Here is a 21,629-nt window from a genome sequence, read left to right as displayed (position 1 = left end):
ATATTGTAAAATAGGATGTGATAGTCTATAAATAAAAATAACCCACTTAAAAATAGGAATGAATAAGATGACCAATGAAAGTATAATTATATTAAACTGGATTACTTTTTAAAGGTCTCAATCTTTGCATTTTTAGTGATTCATTAAGAAAAAACTATAGTTAAGTTTACAACACTCACACTCAGACTACAGCTGCCACGCAAGCTCTACTTCTAAAAGGAAGCTGCTCATGAAATACTTATTGAAATCTGTATTAGTTTCCTATTTTTGCTGTAACAAATTACCACAAACTTAGGGGCTCAAAACAACACAAATTTATTACCTTACAGTTCTGGAGGTTAAAAGTCTAACATGGGTCTTGAGGGACTAAAAATCAAGGTGTCAGCTGGGTTGTGTTCCTTCTAGAGGCTCAAGGGGAGAATCCATCTCCTTGCCTTTTCCAGCTTTGGAAGCTGCCAGAATTCCTTGCTTATGGCCACATCACTCTGACCTCTGCTTCTGTCATCACATCTTCTCTGACTCTGACTTGATACTTCTCGCTTATAAGGACACTCGTGATCACACTGGGCCTTTGCAGAAAATCCAGGATAACCTCTCCCTCCCATGATCCTTAACCTAATCATATCAGCAAGAGCCGTTATTCTTGGTACCACAAAATCCATCACAAATAGGGGAGGTTTCCCTCTACTGCACGTGACCTGAGAACATTTAGGAAACTGTATCAATGAACATTGATCCAGAAGTTGTCACTCATTTTGAGTTACTAGGAAATACTCCTGTCCCTCCAAGAAAAAGTTGGTGAGCTAATAAAATCCTAGACCCGGACACTACTACTCCAACCCAGTCTTCCCACAGTGGAAAAAAAGGAAGGGCTTGAAAGATTTGTTCCTTATTTTGGTTCCCACGAAAACTACAATGCTAAAAACATGTTGGCAAACTGAAGATATCAAGAAAAGAAGTGAAAGTAAAAGGTAGGAGACAACCAGGAAAATGGTAAATTTTATTAAAAGGAAAAATCTGATATGAAATAAAAATTCAGGACTTGGGGAAGTCACTTTAAAAAGCATAGCAAATCACTCAATTGGTATCACTAATTTAAGAAACCTTAGCCATGCATGGAGGCTGGAATCAGGAGGCAGGACAGGGGACAATAGGGCTATTTGTCCTGTGCCTCATACCCTACACACCTTAAAATGTAACTGCTATTAGCCAAAAACTGGGGAAAACCCAAATGGTCATCAACAGGTGCCTAGATAAACAAAATGTGGTATATCCATACTATTGAATGCTACCCAGCTATAAAAAGGGAACAAATTACTGATACAGACCACAACATGGTTGAATCTCAAAATCATTATGCTAAGTGAGAGAAGCCAGGTACATAAAGGCATGTATTATATGATTCCGCTTATATAAAATTCTAGAAAATGCACTCTAATCTGTAGTAATATAAGTAGATCGGTAGTTACCAGGGATTGGGGACTGAGAGAGAGACAGACTGCACAGGGCATGAGGAATCATTGGGGGGACAAAAGGGAAGTGATGGAAATACTCTGCATTTTCAGTGAGATGGAGGCCACATGAGTGTAGCCTCCATCTTGACAACTGTCAAGACTCGTCGAATTGCATACTCTGAGCGCAGTTTATCGTATATAATTTATACCTCAATAAAGTCAATTTTTAAAAAATTTGACTCTTCTTCAATGGTAAATTTGTGTTGAGAAAGTCTAGAGCCCAAATGATCATGTTACCCTTGAATTGTAACCACTACAGATTTTTCTAAGATTCATAGCCTCTCCAATTGCTTATAATTATCATAAATGGTAAGCCAACTTCCTAAGTGGGGAAAATTGGCTTCCTGGACCACAATCCAGGAATAGATGCCATATGGCCTCCATAGAGTACCTCTGTACAAAAGCAACCCTCTCTCCAGTAAAGGGGTACAGTCCCTAAACATTCACCCAATCCATACTTAAAAGACTGTCCAACTGTCCATGATCCTTCCATATTATAAATCCACTACCTGAGGAGTCACTTGATGTGTAGATTTTTGTCTTTGTGCTTAACCTCTATAATAAGTTACACTGGTATTTTGTATTTTATTTTATTGATCTCAACCAGCTCATGTAGAACAGGTGCATTTCAGACTAAATATTTATTCACATGTTCCCAGGCCAGTGTTTGTGTTTGTTTTATAATATTTTGATATATTTATAACTTTTAGCAGTTTCATTTGATACGTTTTTTTTTGTTTTTCGGGGTTTTTTTTGCGGTACACGGGCCTCTCACTGTTGTGGCCTCTCCCGTTGCGGAGCACAGGCTCCGGACGCGCAGGCTCAGCGGCCATGGCTCACGGGCCCAGCCGCTCCACGGCACGTGGGATCTTCCCGGACCGGGGCATGAACCCGTGTCTCCTGCATCGGCAGGCGGACTCTCAACCACTGCGCCACCAGGGAAGCCCTCATTTGATATGTTTTTAAAGTAATTACTGCCCAATTACATGCCGGATTTGTTCAGGAAATAATTAAATACATAAATGCATAAATACAGCGTTGTATGCACATGTATGATACCTTCTGCCTGTCCAGTGGAAGTCCATCCTTTATCACTTCCTCTGCTTACCATAAGCATATTCCACAGGAAATCCCCGGTACCTTTCAACTACAACCTTTATGCCAACCTAGAGGGTGATAATCCCAGAATAATTTCTCAGTCGCAGACTTCTTCCCTGAATTCAAGACTCAAAATCGAAGTCCATCCTGGACACCCCACAGGCTCCTCGTATTCAATGTGCCCGGAACTAGCTCATCATCTCCCCAATACGCCAAGTTCACGTCACTCTCTCTATTCTCTCTCTCCATCAGAGATATCACTCTCCACCTGTTCGCCCAGGCTAAAAACCTAGAAATCATCCTCAACTCTCTTTCTATTTTTCTTCATCCCCCCAAATCAGTTAGTACCCGTGATGAAAAGCTCTCAGGTTGGCTCCTTTTTCTTCATCCCACTTCCTCTGCCTTAGTTCACGCCTTCGTTCCTCACATGGACATTTCATTGGTCTCATAAGCGGCCTTTCTCTCTCCCCAATCTCACGCTCCTCCCCTGTTCCTCCATTGCACTATCACTAGAATGGTTTTCATAAAGGACAAGGGAAAGCCTCTTGGCAGTCACCGCTCTTCGTGATGCGTCCTTGTTTACCTTACCTTTCCAGCCTTGTCTGCTGTTGTATCTCCTAGAGCTTCTTTTTACCCACTTACAACGTTCTTTGCCAACCCATCTGTATTATGCCATGCTCTTTCATCCCTCCAATGCCTCTGTGTATGTTCTGTCTTTGACCTCTTTCTCCTGCAAGCTATCTCCTATTTATATATCCTTCAAGTGACAGCTCTGAACTCTCCAAGCTACTCTAAATGGCCCCCTTCTACATTTCTGCTCTGGCCTCCTATAACTCTACTTTTATTATAGAATTCATCCACCCTGCACTGAAGCCTTTACAAGTGGGCTCTGCTCTAATCAATAAAAGGCACTGCCTTGTTTTTCTCTGTGTTTCCAATGCCTTGCAAAGGAACATAGTAGGTGTTCCATTTTTGGATAAATTAATTAACCAAATCTAAAGGACAGCTCGTGAAAGAATTCTATAATGGAAGAGAAGATGACATTAAAGATCCTTATGCATGTTTCCTTAGTTTTAGAGATTAGGGAAAGGATTCCCCCTTTGACTGCAAACCTTTAAAGGTTTACCAACTTCAGTCTGAGCTTTGAAAAAAGCGAGAGAGCTTATTTTAAACTACACAATCGTGTGATAAACAGATGATGCGACTTTCCCACTCCATACTCATTTTAATGCACTTACCCTTCCTCATCACTAATCTGAAAGAGTTTTCATGGGAGGAGAGGAGAACAATATTTAAGAAACCATATGTAATAAGATTCTGAATTGGAAGTTTCAACCGAGGCACCAGGATACACTAGTATGATATTCCAGAGCGAAGTCGAAGACCAACATCCCAGTTTTCAATGAAATACTCCAAACGCTGGTTATATGACCCTTAAATCTAACCTCTGCTGTACTTAAGGTATAAATGGGCCTTTTAAAAACTAAAAGAGTTTCAGGGAGGAGATTTCTTTGGAGAAGAGGTCACTTCCCCTCAAGTCAAGAGAGTGAGGCCTCAAAGAATCACCCAGAGCTTAATAGCCTCTCTCCAGAAAAAGGTAAGAGGAGACAGACAGAGGAACGTCCCTGCTGACAAGAAGAGAGTGTCATAAAGTTGGGGTCAGCCTGCATCCGCGGAGACTCTCACCGAACATCCAGGCCAGGCACAAGAGAGAGTAAGCTTGGAGCTGTCTGGACACTAACTGCTGAAACAACATTGTATTTGATGATGAAATGCAACCACGAGAACAAGCAGAAAAGTCATGGGACGGCTGCAAGCTCACCCAGAAGTGAAGGAAGGATTTCCCCAGGGAGGAAATTCTAAAAGGACAGAGGATGACAAGATCCATTTGTTTTCCGACTCCAGTCCGTTCACGCTGCTTGTGCAGCTGACTGGTTACACACAATTCCTCCCATTTTGGAAGTCCTCCCAAAGCCGACAGCTGTCCTCCAGCTGGGAAGGAAAGATGGAATTCCTTCCAAAAATTAGGTAACTGTGCTCTTCGTGGGCAGATGGAGACTGTCTGGAGCCTGAGTATTGAAGAGCATAAATATAAACATAGTGAAGAAAGAACTGAGAACCTTTTCCCAGCTGAAACACCCATAAACAGAAGATCCATTTTGTTCCATAATCTATGCCAATGAAGGAAAGCTGTCACCTAAGAAAACTACAATGAGGGGAGATGGGAGGGAAAGAAACACACATGACTCTTACCCAGGCCCTGACTCTGCTGTTCCCACTCGATGGTGTCCGGCACCTGATAGGTGGCTCCCTCCAAAGAGACCACGTTTCCCTGCTCTAAGCCAGGCTCCTGAGACGTGATGCCGGGGAGAGTAAACCCAGGCAGCTCGGTGTCACCAGCCAAGGTCTCATCCAGGGAGTCTGCATCTTTATCCTCCTCATCTTCTTCATCCTCATCTTCTTCTCCCTCTAGGCAAGAAGAAAGCAAAGGGAACATGAAGAAATACAGTGAGTGCATACAAATGAATCTTTTGAAATGACCCAAACACTACAAAACAATCATAATTGGCCTTTTCACACAAATTTTACAGCTAAAGTTGAGCAATATGGGCTTTGCGGGATTACATGCCCACCGTATTCTCACATTTTAAACTTTCAAAACCACAGCTACGTCAGATGATTATCACGCATCATGTTTACTGGGAGTCAAAGTTCAGGTAATACGGATTTTTGTTAAAGCCATATTTATACTTACAAGGGTAGGAAACATCCTCTTCCTGTTTTCTGGAGATCATTAAAGATTTATCTGTTAGAAAGCACACTGAAACACTAACAGAATTTCAAAGGAGTGTTCCAATCTCTTTCTATCTCATAATACTAAACAAGAGAATTATTATGTTGGCACAGTTTTCTTTCTGTTCTTCTTCCACATTAGTGAGTAGAACTCACAACAGTGTTAAGTGTGAGGTCCATAAATCCACACCTGTATCTGTGTTCCTTACAGAGGAGTGACCCAAGAGATGGGAAACCATTACATCAACGTTCTCCATACAATTCTAAAGGGGACTGGGAAATGAAGTATTGATCAAGGACAGTCAGAAAAGCAACACATGAAAAAAATCATTATCGTTACCATCATCATAAGAGTTAAATTCACAGCGTGTCATCTGTGACGCTTCAAAAAGTGTTGGATTAGGAAACATAAGGCCCCCAATTTCATTTTATTTCATTAATTTTAATTTTCTAGGAATACTTTGAGCCCCCACCCACATCCTGAAGGCACCTCTGAAGCCCCGGACAAGGGCCCACAAAATCCACTGAAGGCCTTTTCCTTGGTCTCCCTGTTGGCTCTGAACACAGTGGTGACTGCAACAGGGAACGCTCTTTAGATGGTAAAGAGGAGAGGGAGGTGTAAAGCCACCCAAGAATTCTGAGACTTTCCTTTTCCTCTTCCAGACAATCTTCTCCACATATATCCCTTTTCATCTATCATTTACAGGTTTTCTTAACTTAAAAAAAATTACCTCTAATCTTTCTCATTCTTATATATCCTTTAACTTTGTGGGCCTTAATACCTGTCACTGTTCCAAAAATTCAACAAATATTTATCAAACACCTAGTTCCAGGCACTAGGGATAGAGCAATGATGTCTCTGCCTTGATGGAGCTGATATGTCCCTCAGGAGATGTACAGCAAACAAAGAGATATACAAATAGATATACAATATCTCCTTACAATACATTACACTCTGATTAAAACCAGCAAGAAGATAGAAAATGCCCGGTACTACTATTATAGTATACTATACTATAGTATAGTATACTATACTATTATAGATGGAGAGATCAAGGAAAGTTTTTCTGATAAGGTAAAGTTTGAACAGAGATCATAACAAAATAATGAATTCTCTTGTTTCATTTAGGTCATTAAACATTCCAAGCAGAGGAGAACAGGGGGAACAGCAAGACCAAAACCTTGAGGCAGATGTCTGCTTGCTGTGTTCTAAGAATGGCAAAGAAGACTGGGCTGGGGGGCAGGAGGGACAGAGAGAATACAGGAAATGAGGGGGAAGGGGTAGGCAGGGGCCACATCTAACATATATTTATAAAGAATGACTCTGCTGTAGGGCAGAGTATAGGCTATATCAGAGCAAGAGACAAAGCAGGGAGACCCAATGGGAGGCTATTTCAAAACCCAGGGGAAAGGGAGAGCAGTGTCAAATCTGGGATGTAATTTGAAGACAGAGCCTCGCTGATAATTACAATGTGCGATGTGGGAGGAAGACCCCACTTTACTGAAAATAGGAACGAAAGAATAAAAAGCAAAATCAAGAATTTTATTTGAGATATATTAATTGTGTGGTGGCTTGTGCCTATGACATACAAATGGAAATGTTGGAAACCTAAGGAAGGTCAAAGCTAGAAATAAAAACCTAGGAATCATCGACCTATAAATTATATTTAAAGCCTTGGCACTGGCTGAGATCACCAAGAGAATGAGAGTGGATGAAAGCGAAGTGGTCCAGCCCAAGCCCTGGACAATCAAACATTAGAGGTTGGCCAGCAGAGGGAGATCCAGCAAAGGAGACAGAAAAATGACCACAGGTGGCAGAAAAACTAAGATTGAAGGACTGAGTAGCAAACTGAGACTCTGGCTTTGACATTTGGGAAGTCATTAGTGACCTTGACAAAACTTGCTTCCTTGGAATGGTAGGGACAAAAGTCAGACTGAAGTTCTTCCAAAGAAAATTAGGAAAATGGAAGTAGACACAGCAAATAGAGAAAACACGAGAAATTTTAAAAAGAGAACAGGGACATTAGGGGGTAGCTGGAAGGAGATATGGGGTCAAGGGTAGGTTCTTAAAATAGGAGCTACTAGAATTTGCTTGTAATTGATGAGTAAGATCTGGTAGAGAGGGGGAAATTGATGACGCAGGAGAGAGGGGAGAGCGGCTGGAGGAATGTCCCAAGAGATGAGGTATAATGGAGAGGTTACACACATGGACCCTGGAGCCACACCAACTTATTATGGCTGCGTAATTTGGGGAAAGTTACTGAATTTTGGTGTGCCTCAGCTCTCTCGCTGTAAAACTGGTATGAGTCCTACCTCACAGGGCTGTTGTAAGGATTACATTAGTTAATACATCAGGTACTTAGAACTAAGCCTGGCACGTAGTGGCCACCATATAAGGTTGGCTTCTTTGCTATTACAGAGAGGGGAGGGGGCCCAGTGCACGGCCTGCTCAACTACATCCTCCGCCGTAGCAGGCACAGGTGCCGGCGGGCAGGTAGATTTGGTGGTGGGAATACGTGAAAGTTATCATATTTCTTTTCTTAGTCAAATAAAAAACTGGAAAGGAGAAGAGAAATGGTGGTGGTTTGAAGCAACAGGAAAAAGTGTGGAATAGTCACCTTGAAGAGTGTGTGAGTGAATTCTTGGGGAAAATGAGGTAGGACTGCCAGGCCATCCTATGAGTCCACATAAGATATGATGTCATAAATTTAAAGTAAGGCATGTTAAGATGATTGTGTGTTTTTCTTCAGCCACATTCAGCTGCTTGGGTGCAGGAATGGGTGGAGGGGTAGAGTAGGCAGAGACATTTAACCAGAGTCAAGTTTTGCTAGGAGAGCTCAATCGGGGAGGGGGGAGGAAGAAGCAGTTGATTGTGTCTGGGCATCTCATGTACAGCATGGTGACTATGATTAACAACACAGTATCATATACTTGAAAGTTATTAAGACAGGAGATCTTAAATGTTATCACCATACCAAAAAAAATGGTAATTATGTGAGGGGATGGAAGTGTTAACTAACCTTACTGTGGTAATCATTTTGCAATATATATATATATATTGCAAAGTGCAATATATATATATATATATATATATATATATATATATATATATATAGCAAAATGATTACCGTGTGTGTATGTATGTGTGTGTATCAAATCATCACCTTAAACTTACATATGTTATATGTCAATAAAATCTCCATAAAGCTGGATGGTGGATAGAGAAAAAGTAACAGGGTCAGATTATGGAGAAAACTATCAAGGATCATCAAGACTATTTGACAATTTTGCTGACCTTCCTCCTATAGACAGAAATTTGTCATAGGCTAAAAAGAACACTTTATTATTTTTAAAATGTTATAAATCACTTTTAGTTATGTTTCCTCTCCACAAACCTAAGAGGGTTGTACTAGATGGAATAATTGTGACAATATGATACTGATCCCCTAAGAACCGCAAAGGCGAAGCCAGAGCTCCGAGCCATGGATTTCCAGCTCTCATCATTGAACCATTGTCCTCTGACCCAGCGGTCCCCAACCATTTTGGCACCAGGGACCACTTTCGTGGAAGACAATATTTCCACAGACCGCGGGGGTTGAGGGGAGATGGTTCAGGCAGTAATGCGAGTGATGGGGAGTGATGGGGAGCTATGGGGAGCAATGGGGAGCGATGGGGAGCTATGGGGAACGATGGGGAATGATGGGGAGCGATGGGGAGCGATGGGGAGCGATGGGGAGCAGCAGATGAAGTTTGGCTGGCTCGCCCGCTGCTCACCTCCTGCTGTGCAGCCCAGTTCCTAACAGGCCTCGGACTGGTACTGGTCCATGGCCCTGGAGTTGGGGACCCTTGCTCTGACCACCACCAACCACCAAGGACAACTTCTATTTGGTCCTCAATGTGTTCAGTTAGTTCCTCCTCTTTAAAATATAGAGCTAACTACATGATCCAGCAATCCCACTGCTGAGTACATATCTAAAGGAAATGAAGTCATTGCCCTGAAGGAACATCTGCAGCCCCACATTCACAGCAGCATTATTCACAATAGCCAAGGTATGCAAACAACCTAAGTGGCCATCAATGGATGAATGGATAAAGATGTGGTATATACTTATAAATATTTATATGTATTATGCATATTATATAATTTATATTATACCCATAAATAGGTGTAATAGAAGTATATTATAACATAAATGGAATATTATTCAGCCTTTAAAAAAAAAAGAAATCCTGTCATTTGCAACATGGATGAACCTGGAGGGCATTATGCTAAGTGAAATAAATCAGACAGAGAAAGACAAATACTACATGGTATCACTTATATGTGGAATCAAAAAAAAAAAAGAAAAGTCTAACTCATAGAAACAAAGAATAGAAAAGTGATTGCCAGGGTCTGCCGTTACAGGTGGAAATAGGGAGAAGTTGGCAAAAGGATACAAACTTTCAGTTATAAGATGAATAAAGTTTGGGGATCTAATGTATAACATGGTGACTACAGCTGAAAACACCAAATTGTACAATTGAAATTTGCTATTAGAATAGAATTTAAATGTTCTCACCAAAAATAAAAAAGGTAAATATGTAAGATGATGAATGTGTTAATCTGATGGTGGAAATCCTTTCACAATGTATGTGTATATCAACTCACCAGCGTACACGTTAAATATCTTACAATTTAATTTGTCAATTATACCTCAGTAAAGCTGAGGGGAGGAATACAGAGCTATAAAAATAATGAAAGGGACCTCAAAAGTCATCTTCCTCCATCTTTTTGCATCCTGAGGAGAGGGCAGCACCTATGCAAGTCTACGCAGACAAAATGTTTGCTGCCTTCACAATGGGATTTGGAGGACCTTGCTAGGTCAACGTGCCTCATGTCTCACAATCTCTCCCACACTCACCCCCCATGGTAAAGCCTTCCTTCTCCTCCCTGCCCTGAAATGCCCGACATGAGATGTCTAACTCCAAGTCAGACAATAAAACTGAGGAATACTCTCTCCAGAAACACATGATTGAGTAACATACAATTATTCAATTGTATATTGAGAAAGGGAAAGGAAGGACCCTGTCTGACGTGTGGGGTGAAAGAGGAAAGTCTTCTCCTTGTCCCAGCAACACTGACCTTCAACACAAAGAACTGTATAAGGTTTACTAGTTGTCACTTTTAATACCTGAGCAAGCCTGGGGAGACAGCTATAGAAAAAGGAAGTTTCAGAAACTGTGCAGAGAAAATAGGAGGGAGACAAGCCTTACAGGAGTGAGAGTTCTCCTTTAGTCTAGCTTTATCCCCTCATTATCTTTTTCTGCCAGGGAATTTTCTTATTTTTTAGGAGGCCACAACCATTTTGTAGCTGTTAAACATCTTTAGTAGAATGTCACCTGTACCATGCTGCAATTTCCAGTGGAATGTTGACTACTATTACAGATCAGTAACAAAAACAGGTATGATAACCTTTCTAATATTAGCAAAATAAAGTATTTTACAGCAGCTTGGCCCAGAAAGGTGAAAAACTATTGGATAAAGGAAGGACAATCTTGTCCTCTGCTGTATCACCAGTGACTAACCCAGTGCCTGGCAGTCTGTAGCTCTCAGTATTTGTTGAATGAATGGATTGATGGAGGAATGAGCAGTCAGTGAGCTAGATCCAGGTTTTTAACAACTGGATCTAAGGAAACACACAATAGCATTTAATAAGCAATTAGTAACACATTCCTCTGAGTAATCTTGCGACAAGCACAAAGGCAACATATCAAATGGACAGGTACAAAACAACCCAGAGTTGTATGCATGCTTCTTCCACTAATAAAAACTAAAGAGAAAGTCATCTGTATTTAGCCAGTCTTTCCATAGTTGCATCTAAGAGAAATAATAATGTTATGAACACCTCTGAACATAAAGGACAATCACATGAAATAATCATTCAGCAAATAAAACTGTGCCAAAAACAATAACAGGATCCCCGACTCAAAGAACTGAAACTAAACGAAGAACTCATTCAAATAACACTACCAGGTTATATGTTAAAGGCTATAGGGTAATGCTTTCTGAATTTTGTAATTTGGGGTTAAGATAAACCCAAATTTTATTTTCATTTATCTGAATCCCAAATAAGCATGTGGATCAACATAAAACACACACGCACAATTATTCCATACAAAGATAGCACAGAAAAAGAAAAAATGAACCTTTAAAAATGCTCTTGGTTTACCATTTATAACAGATACACCTCATATATCAACATCTGGCAACAGTGATCAGAGACTGAAGTTATATTTGTCCTGAGAATCCCTAAAGAACACTGCAACCCAGGAAGGGAAGGTTCAGAGAGTTCAGCCTAAGAAGTTTCTTCTAGTCATGTCCCCTGGAATGGAAAGTGCATCCTCGTAACTGATGCTTCTTCTTCCCAGGTTGACTGGACACCGATTACTTCATAAAACCAAACAATAACGCTGATGCTAACAGCAATCAAAGGGGCAGTCATGATGGTTTCCGAGTAACCACCTCCCGTGAGAGGCAAAATCCTCCCACCACTTCGCACCGCTCTCACTCCCAAACACCTGACACGGATTACATAAAATCCCCTGGTCACTCGTGCTGAACCAGCATCTGCTCAAGGCATCCCACTGAATTCAGGATGCACAGTCAGGCAATGACTAAGCTACTTGCCGTGGAGTTAATGGATTTTTCCGTAGTACTCTTACCAAGATCAAGTCACTGGCTAGCATGTCCAATGTCAAGAATTCTGACACCTAACGATAGTGAGAAAACCGACTTAGGTGTCAGCCAAAGCGCCTACACAGGTGTTTGGACGTTAGGCAGCTCAGCCTGCAACAGGGTCTAGGATATGGTTTGATTTCTGATTGATGGGCTTGAGGTGAACTGAAACAGTTAAAATTAAAACCGTAAAACATTAAATAGAGATGCCAGGTTACGTGCCACATGGCCAAGAGATGCTCGATCATATTAAGTAGTGTGGCAACAGCTCAAACAGAGAAATGGCCTGTTGCAAGTGGCAGGAAGAAAAAAAAAATATGTCTAGACAGTATCATCTCTAAGCCAATTTCATGTGTCCGGCCACTCTCTGACAGACTCTCTTCACAGCTGTTTCATAACCCATAACAGTACCTTGTACTTACATGGGGCTTTTCTTCTGAGGAAGTCAAAATGCTTTGCAGGCATTATTCTCCAAATGTACACAGTTGGCTAAGGAGAGCAAGTTTTATAAGCTCTGTATTACTTACAGCCTACTTCGCTGGTGATATAACGGCCTCGGGTGCTCAAATATCACAGCAGAGCCTCAAATGGGTTTGTTAAACCCCAAATCTTGACTCTCTAGGTCAGGCCTGTTTTCTTTATTTACTGCAAACATTTCTGCCTAAGGTTACCAAAACCAAGAGTTTTCATTTTGTTCGGGACCAGGGCCATGATCTTCCCAACAAAATCAATAGAAGATATGGGAGAAAGCTTGCCCTGTGGTCTGGGCCCGAGTAATCTGGTTCTGCTACAAAGTCCAGTTACCATTTAATAGGCAGTTCCCACCAAAGATGCTCAGTTTCTCTCAATCCATTTTTATCACAGTTTAGACATTTTAAGATTTCCAGAAGATAGAGACATAGCTAGCATTCCTAGAGTATTGCTAATGAGTCCAAGGGGAACCCTTGGTTGAGAATACGTCATCCCAACAATATGAGTAGGAAGGACCCCACCTGTAACACTTGTTACCCAACACGACCTCTCTATCCTTGACTTACAGGGAGAACAGGCTCCTGCCTGTACTTTCTGTCTCTTTAGAATAGCAATGATTAATTTGAATCCTTGTCTTTGCCTATTTATTCATTAGGTTTCAGGGTCAAACGTCTCTTTTTCTTTCCTTTACAAAGTTTAAAATTAAATCTAAGGTACACAAATTAGGACACGTGAAGAAGAGGAAAGATACCATGAAAAGAAACAGGGTGAATTCTCTGGGAAGAGGCTAAGCATGAGTCTTTCTCCCATTTCCCCTGTAAATGGAACGGCTGTGACACATCCAAGTGGCAGACTTTTAAAAGAAGAAACACTTGTTGGCAAGTGTTTTCCTGGGAACCCCTATACAATATAATCAAGAGCCACTGTAGCAAAATGGTTTCACACATAAAGAGCGACTGAAGTACTAGGGATGGTACTGCCTTAATTTTCCAGATTTATTTTTAACTTTGGCTTCAAATCGGATGCAAAACTTAAAGGCCAGAGAAAACAAAATTAAACTTGTTTTGAGGAGATGAAGCAATTCTCCAGCAGATGGCTCCCTGAGATCGAAAGGGATTGAGAAACCCCAGAAACTACTGAAATAATGACCAAAAAATTCAGCAGCTTACAATGTTAAATTTCATTACATTTCTTAAATCTTAAATATTTCTGCCAACTAAGTGCTTCTACATTTTTATCATGTAATATTAGATATATACAAGAGAATATGTATATAATATTTCTGTTATTAAGCATAATAATGAAATCACCTCCAGAGAACTCATCATTCAGCTAAAGAACTGGAAATATTATTACTGTGGCATCTGTTTGCATATTCCTCTATCATCTTAACCACCTACTTCCCCTGAACACCATAAAAAATTACTGAACGATGAGTCACCTTGCTGTACAGTTGAAACATTGTAATCAACTATACTTCAATTAGAAGCATGTAATGGGGAAAAAATTACTGAATGTTATATTCTGGGACTTTTTTTCCACTCAAAATTATGACTTTAGGTTTCACACATCTAACAAAACACTGGTTTGTTAATTTCACCAATTTATGGTATTCCATTTTGTAATTCATTTGTAATCATGTAATTTGTAATTCATTTGTAATTCATGTAATCCAATTCATTTATTTAGCTTCATGTGAATAAACTTTTGGGTTATTTAGTTGTTGCCAATTTTTTTGCTGTTATGCATAGTACTGTTATGAACATTCATATATGATCTCTAGTGGATCTATTCATTGGTTTCTCTAAGGCATATTCCTAAAAGTGGACTCGCTCGGTCAAAAGGAATAGAGGTGTTGAACATGCTAAATGATGTCTAGATAGATTTCCTTAGCTCCACATCCTCACCAACCTTTGCTACTGTCAAACTTTTTCTTTTCAGTCTAGTGTGTATAAAATGATGGGTCAGGGCTTCCCAGGTGGCGCAGTGGTTGAGAGTCCGCCTGCCGATGCAGGGGACACGGGTTCGTGCCCCGGTCCGGGAAGATCCCACATGCCGCGGAGCAGCTGGGCCCATGAGCCATGGCCGCTGAGCCTGCGCGTCCGGAGCCTGTGCTCCGCAACGGGAGAGGCCACAACAGTGAGAGGCCCGCGTACCAAAAAAAAAAAAAAAAAAAAAAAATCAATCAGTATAGTGTAAAGCAACTATATGCCAACAATAAAAAAAATCAATTAGTATAATTCACCGTATTAACAGAAAAACCATATCATCATCTCAATTCCAAAACACAGATTCGGAAAAACCATTTGACAAAATCCAATATCCATTAACGACCAAAAAACAAAACAAAACGAAAAAGTTTCAGCAAATTAGAAAAAGGCAGAAACTTTCTCAATTTGAAAGAGGACATCTATAAAAATCCCAGAGCTAACACCATATTTGGTTCCCTTGTATTTACTGTCATTATTGATATATTTGAATTTGTTCCTTTATTTGTTCCCACTTTTTCTATTCTTTTCCTTCTTGTTGTCTCACTTGCTGTCTCTTGGTGCTACTCTCTCTATAATGTCTTCAAACTGATCTTCCTGTTCACTAACTCTCTCTTATTGCATACTTAACCATTTAATTATCAAAGGTTTTTCCCCAACAATTCTATTTTTATTTCTAAATGCTTTATTTGGTTCCTTTTTTTTTCATATTTGGCTGCATTGGGTCTTCGTTGCTGCCCACATGCTTTCTCTAGTTGTGGTGAGAGGGGGCTACTCTTCGTTGTGGTGCTCGGGCTTCTCGTTGCTGTGGCTTCTCTCGTTGCGGAGCGCGTGCTTCAGTAGTTGTGGCGCATGGGCTTAGTTGCTCCGCGGCATGTGGGAATCTTCCCGGACCAGGGCTCAAACCCATGTGCCCTGCATTGGCAGGCGGATTCTTAACCACTGTGACACGAGGGAAGCCCTATTTGGTTCTTTTAAAAAATCTGCTGGGTCATTTTTGTTAGTTTCTTATTACTTGCTCATTTTTGTGATTTCATCTTTTCTTTCCTTCAACCTTTTATGCCATGGTTATTTTATATTCTACTCTGATCATTTTAGTATCTAAGGTCCTGGATAAGGAGTATGCCAATCAACTGTTTGACTTTTCTGCTGACTCTCAATCATGGCTGTTTGTTTTCTTGTTAGTTTATTGACCTTTTATTATGAGACCCTATTTGCCTGATTTTAATCTGTGGGTAAACTATGCATCTCTATTGGGCATGCTCTTTTCCAGAGAGCATTTACATCTGTTTTGTAGGGAGTCAGGGTGTGATATAAACCTGGAACTACTTTATTCCCCTTTTAAAGATACAGACTTAATGTGGAAATTTCAATCTGGGTCCCTCTTCTTGCTACAAGTCCAAATGTAGACTCCTAATATTACTACTGTCCTAGAGCGCCTTTACCTTTCCAATTTGTTTTCTCCTTACAGCTCACTTGTTGGGTTTCAGCTCACTTTGGGATGGACTGAGCTAAAAAGTACAGTCTTTGAAGATTTTTCTGATTGCTTGCAATTTCATTAATGTACTAAAGCATGTGTTTCACCCAAGATCTAGGCATTTCGCTATGGTTGGGTCTGTCAGAGTCTTCATCAGAAGCTGAAATCCAAACAATGAGCCTTCCAAAAGCAACCATATCATCTACATTTGTCCAATAAGTTGAGTGAGAGCGCTTATTGGCTTTTCAAACACCATTTTCAAATTCCAAATTTCAAACACTCATAAGAGCATCTGTAATCTGGGGTGCATTTTTAAATTAGATAAAATTTCAAATGTTATTGTCTATTAAATATTCTGCTTTAAACATTTGTTTCTTTAATTCTCTCTTTTCAAAATCTCCTCACAGTGATTTTTTAAAACCTCCTATATTAATCTATACAAATTTCTGGAAAACATTTTACTAAAGTTCAAACTTCCCAGTAACTCTATAATAGTAAATATAATCATTAGAAACTTCCTCCATTCTATCCTTAAGAATATTCAAAAGGTACATACGTGAGAAAATTTAAAACTTGAGACAAGATAATCTGCACACTTCGAACACCCCTTGAAAGATATTTTAGATTCAACCCACATTTCAGATAGATGTTTAAAATTTTTGTTTAATTTAATATTACTTTCTTTAAATTAGAGGATTCTGCTCTTGATAATGTAATCTCCTATATCTTGTTAGCAAGCTAAAAATATCAGTCTACATAACTAACCTCACATTTACTGGTCATTACATAATCCCTTTTCAGCCTTGACCTCATATAATTGGTGTTCTCCATTATCTTCTATAAATCCTGCCCCAAATTAAACTGAGTTATCTTAATAGAGAGAGCCCTAGAGCAATAATTATAAGTTCTCAAGTCTAGCTCCTGTTCATTAAACAACTCACTTTGGATTCAGATGACAGACTCTTATGTATTTCCCTTTGGAAAATGAGACTACAGCAATATTGCTCTATTTCTCAAGGGTGCTGTAAAGAGAAACATAAAAGCTTTATTATTATTGTATCTATAAATTCTGAGCCATCCAGAATAAAGCTTTCTCTGCAGTAACTTAGTAGTCTTAAAGGAATATTTGCTTTAAGCAAACATAGGCAAAACTTGTGTTTAAGAATCCACATACACTCAAAAGATAAATCATGGGTTGGTTAGGCTGATTATTGATTTTGCAAAAAATACCTATGAAAGTAGATATCCCCTTTAAAACATGACTCAAGTAATTCAAAATGAGGTTTACGTATTAATTAGTGGAAATGTATTTTATCATACCTGTGTATATTCTTGAAACCAGAGATCCTGTCTTATTCTTCTTTGTGCCCTACCCCCCCAGGATCAAGCATTGTGCTCTGCAAAAAAATAAGCCCTCAATATATGGTGACTGAACAGAAATAAAATGAACAGAACTTTAATTCATTATCTTCCTCCTCAAAATAAGTAGTAATGCCTTTATAGGACTCCAATATAATTTTTATTAATTTATATTATATATTCACTTCAAATGAGTATAATATCAACTTCTTAAGGAAAATCCACCTACATGCTTCTGTCACCATTGGGAGAGGGGTGGCCCACGGGGGGAAATGATCTTTGTACAAATTAACTTCAATAACGTTTCTAGAGAAGGATCTCCCTCCTCCCCCCTTAACTTTTCTTCCTTCCCTCTCACTCTGGCTTCTCAAAGTGGGTTTAAAGAATCATTTAAGTTTACTGAGTTGCCTTACCTGACTAAGTGCAGGTATCAGTATGGATTCCAATAAGAAGGAAATGAAATAATGTTCAACCCCACAGTGGGATGCAAGAAATCTAAGCAAATTCCTACCAGAAATAGATTTCTAGCAGAAGGTAGTTGGGAGCCACTGCTTTGTTCACATAAAAAGTGCTCAACTTCAGGCCCAAAATAAGCACTGGATTTAAAACAATAACAAGTAGGGCAAGTCAAATCAAAACACATCAATTAAAGAAGATAATGGTCCTAAAACCATCCACTACATCGCTGATCATCACTTGCCCAACACCTGGTACCTACAGACACTAGGGCAGAAAGCTCTGACCCTGCCCTTAAAGAGGTTCGGAGAATTCAGTTAAGAGCACAAACTGATGATCAATGGCTGCGAAGACAGATTCATTTCGGTTGTGATACTAATAAAAATGAAATAGGATAGGTAAACACTAGAACTGATTTCTGACACTTTAAAAAATCAGAATATTTCATATAAAAAATGGGAATTTTCAGCTTACCTCGGAAGAAATCTGAGATCTAGCATCACTGAACTCACATTCTCCTCCTTGCAACCATATCTGGATCTGTCTGGATCAGAGGGAGTGTGTGCTCTCTACTGAAACACACCACTCCCTACTGCCTTAGGCACCTTCCTCTTTGCTCATTTACACTATCTGCCTGGCCCCTGACCCCTTGGTTGCATGCAGAGGATGTGAATATTTCACTATAACAATGAATACATAATAATACTTGATCACAATACATAATTTTAATTGATAAATGATATTAAAAGTTCATATTTATTATGTATTTACTCTATGTCATGCATTATTTACTATACACAAGCTCTCATTTTACTTCATAATAGGAGACAGGAACACCAATATCTCTGCTTTACACAGATGGAAAAACTGAAGCCTAAAGAAATTAAATAGTTTGGTCAATATCACAGTGCTTATTCATGATGAAGCTAACACTTAAACTCAGGCATGTCCATTTGAGACCATAACCACAGCTATTTTTTTACTGTACTACTCATCAATACAGGCTGGGTGGTCTGAGAAGCTTCATAAAGAAGAGATATACAGAAGACCAAAAAGCACATGAAAAGATGCTCAACGTCGCTACTTATTAGAGAAATGCAAATCAAAACTACAATGAGGTATCACCTCACACCGGTCAGAATGGCCATCATCAAAAAGTCTACAAATAATAAATGCCGAAGAGGGTGTGAGAAAAGGAAACCCTCCTACACTGTTGGTGGGAATGTAAATTGGTGCAGACACTATGAAGAACAGTATGGAGGTTCCTTAAAAAACTAAAAATAGAACTACCATATGATCCTGCAATCCTTCTCCTGGGCATATATTTGAAGAAAGCCATAATTCAAAAAGATACATGCACCCTAATATTCACTGCAGCACTATTTACAAGAGCCAAGACATGGAAGCAACCTAAATGTCCATAGACAGATGAATGGATAAAGAAGATGTGAGATATATATATATATACAATGGAATATCACTCAGACATAAAAAAGAATGAAATAATGCCATTTGCAGCAACACGGATGGACCTAGAGATTATCATACTAAGTGAAGTAAATCAGACAAAGACTAATATCATATGATATCACTTATATGTGGAATCTTAAAAAATGATACAAAAAAATGATACAAATGAACTTATTTACAAAACAGAAACAAACACATAGACTTAGAAAACAAACTTACGGCTACCAAAGGGGAAAGGTGCAGGGGAGGGATAAATTAGGAGTATGCGATTAACATATACACACTCTCTATATAAAATAGATAACCAACAAGGACCTACTGTATAGCACAAAGAGCTCTACTCAGTACTCTGCAATAACCTATATGGGAAAACAGTCTGAAAAAGGAATAGATATATGTATATGTATAACTAAATCACTTTGCTGTACACCTGAAAGTCACACGACATTGTAAATCAACTATACTCCAATATAAAACAGAAAGAAGGAATGAAGGAAGGAAGGAAAGAAAAAAAGAAAGAAAGAAAGAAAGAAAGAAAGAAAGAAAGAAAGAAAGAAAGAAAGAAAGAAAGAAAGAAAGACGACTTAGAGCTGAATGGTTTCTGTCTCTCCTTCCTGTCCTCTTTTAACTTGAACTTCATAGCCTTCTGTTTATAGAGTAGCGTAGCACTGAGTATTATTTGCTATAGAATATGACAGAATGACTCTATACAGGTATATTTCTTGTATAGTGAGAACAATGTGATATTGCCCAGATGTGAATCATGACAGACTTTTAACAGAGATGGGATTTCCTCTAAAGAGTGGGATGTACATGGTGTCAATCATGATGGTTATCTGGTTGTCAGTTGCCTAGGGATTGGAGGTGTGTCCTTCAAACTGGAAAGCAGGACAGACAATATGTAAGTGGAGTTGGGGATTCCCTACTTGGCGGTGGGCCCTAGAGGAAATTTACATCTTTGTTTTGGCTATTCCACATGGGAGCAGGGATGGGAAGGAGAAAATAAGTTATCCTCAGAACAGGAAACAAGCCAAGAGTTGTGAAGCCAGAAAGCCTAGCAAGGTGCCTGAAAAACTGTTCCAGAGCTTTGGGTACCAAATATTAAAAACCTTCTCAGACCATGGAATGAGTCGAGGCCTGGGAGCCCTGGAAGCTCCTTAGCTAAGGTACGATCAGAGAGAAATGTGTACCTCATAAGCCTAATTCATTTTGTTTCTTTTATTTTCTTGGTTCATTTGCTTTGTGTTCCCTTAGGTTGGAGCCAAGTATATTTTAAATTTCTACTAATTTTAGTTGAAACAAATGAGAGGGTTTTCATCTATGCTTGAGCTGGAGTTTTAACAGGAAGTAGGGCTCCTCAGAGAGCACGTGAGGCAGATACCTTGAGAAAACCCAGAGGGAGCAATGTCGGGCCCCCACTGCACAGCATGCAGGATCTTAGTTCCCCAACCCGTGTCCCCTGCTGTGGAAGCCCTGAGTCTTAACACTGGACTGCCAGGGAAGTCCCTCTTTATATTGTTTTTATAGAAGTTTCCACAGAATATTTTGTCTGGAGATATCAAACAATTAGAAGGGGACTTCCCTGGTGGCGCAGTGGTTAAGAATTCACCTGCCAATGCAGGGGACACGGGTTTGATCCCTGGTCTGGGAAGACCCCAAATGCCACGGAGCAACTAAGCCCGTGCGCCACAACTACTGAGCCTGTGCTCTACAACCGTCGAGCCACAACTACTGAGCCCAAGTGCCACAACTACTGAAGCCGGCACGCCTAGAGCCCGTGCTCTGCAACAAGAGAAGCCACCATGATGAGAAGCCCACGCACTGCAGCAAAGAGTAGGCCCTGCTCACCACAACTAGAGAAAGCCCGCGCGCGGCACCAAAGACCCAACACAGCCAAAATTAATTAATTAATTAATTAATTAATTTTAAAAAAAACAATAAGAAGGAGGTAGAATGGCTAAAGAAGAAGAAACACAGGTAAATGCAGGCAGAATCAATGTAAATCTTTCAAGACAAATTTAATATTTCCAAGTGTGAACACTTTTAAAATCTTGTAAGTCCATTCAAATTGATGCATTATATTTTTCTTCTAATCTTTTCCTTTGGGGATATGTGTGTATTTTAATAATAAAAGGTAGTCTGATGCCAAAACAATTTCATGGTTATGAGCACAGCCTGATAAAGTGCAGTTGGTAATATTCTTACATTATTTTATACATTGTTAAGGTTTTTAATTATTTGTACTCCGATGCAATAAAATTCTCAATGATTATACCAGTAAAAGGATA

The 21,629-nt window shown here is 39.6% G+C and overlaps 1 protein-coding gene across 1 annotated transcript in view; it reads right to left on the bottom strand.

The window, feature by feature from the left end:
* Window positions 1–21,629, bottom strand: part of ARMH4 (armadillo like helical domain containing 4) — a gene marked incomplete at both ends in the record, with an annotated part of 135,098 nt that overhangs the window by 82,986 nt on the left and 30,483 nt on the right. Inside the window, one exon of the mRNA XM_082842175.1 lies at window positions 4,866–5,081. Coding sequence (XP_082698301.1) covers window positions 4,866–5,081 — 216 coding nt within the window. The remainder of the gene's footprint in view (window positions 1–4,865; window positions 5,082–21,629) is intronic.

The sequence above is a fragment of the Leucopleurus acutus genome (genome assembly GCF_964270905.1).
Source record: "Leucopleurus acutus genome assembly, chromosome: 1".
NCBI lineage: Eukaryota > Metazoa > Chordata > Mammalia > Artiodactyla > Delphinidae > Leucopleurus > Leucopleurus acutus.
Note: the sequence above shows the minus strand (reverse complement) of the source record. Positions and strands in the feature narration are given on the sequence as shown.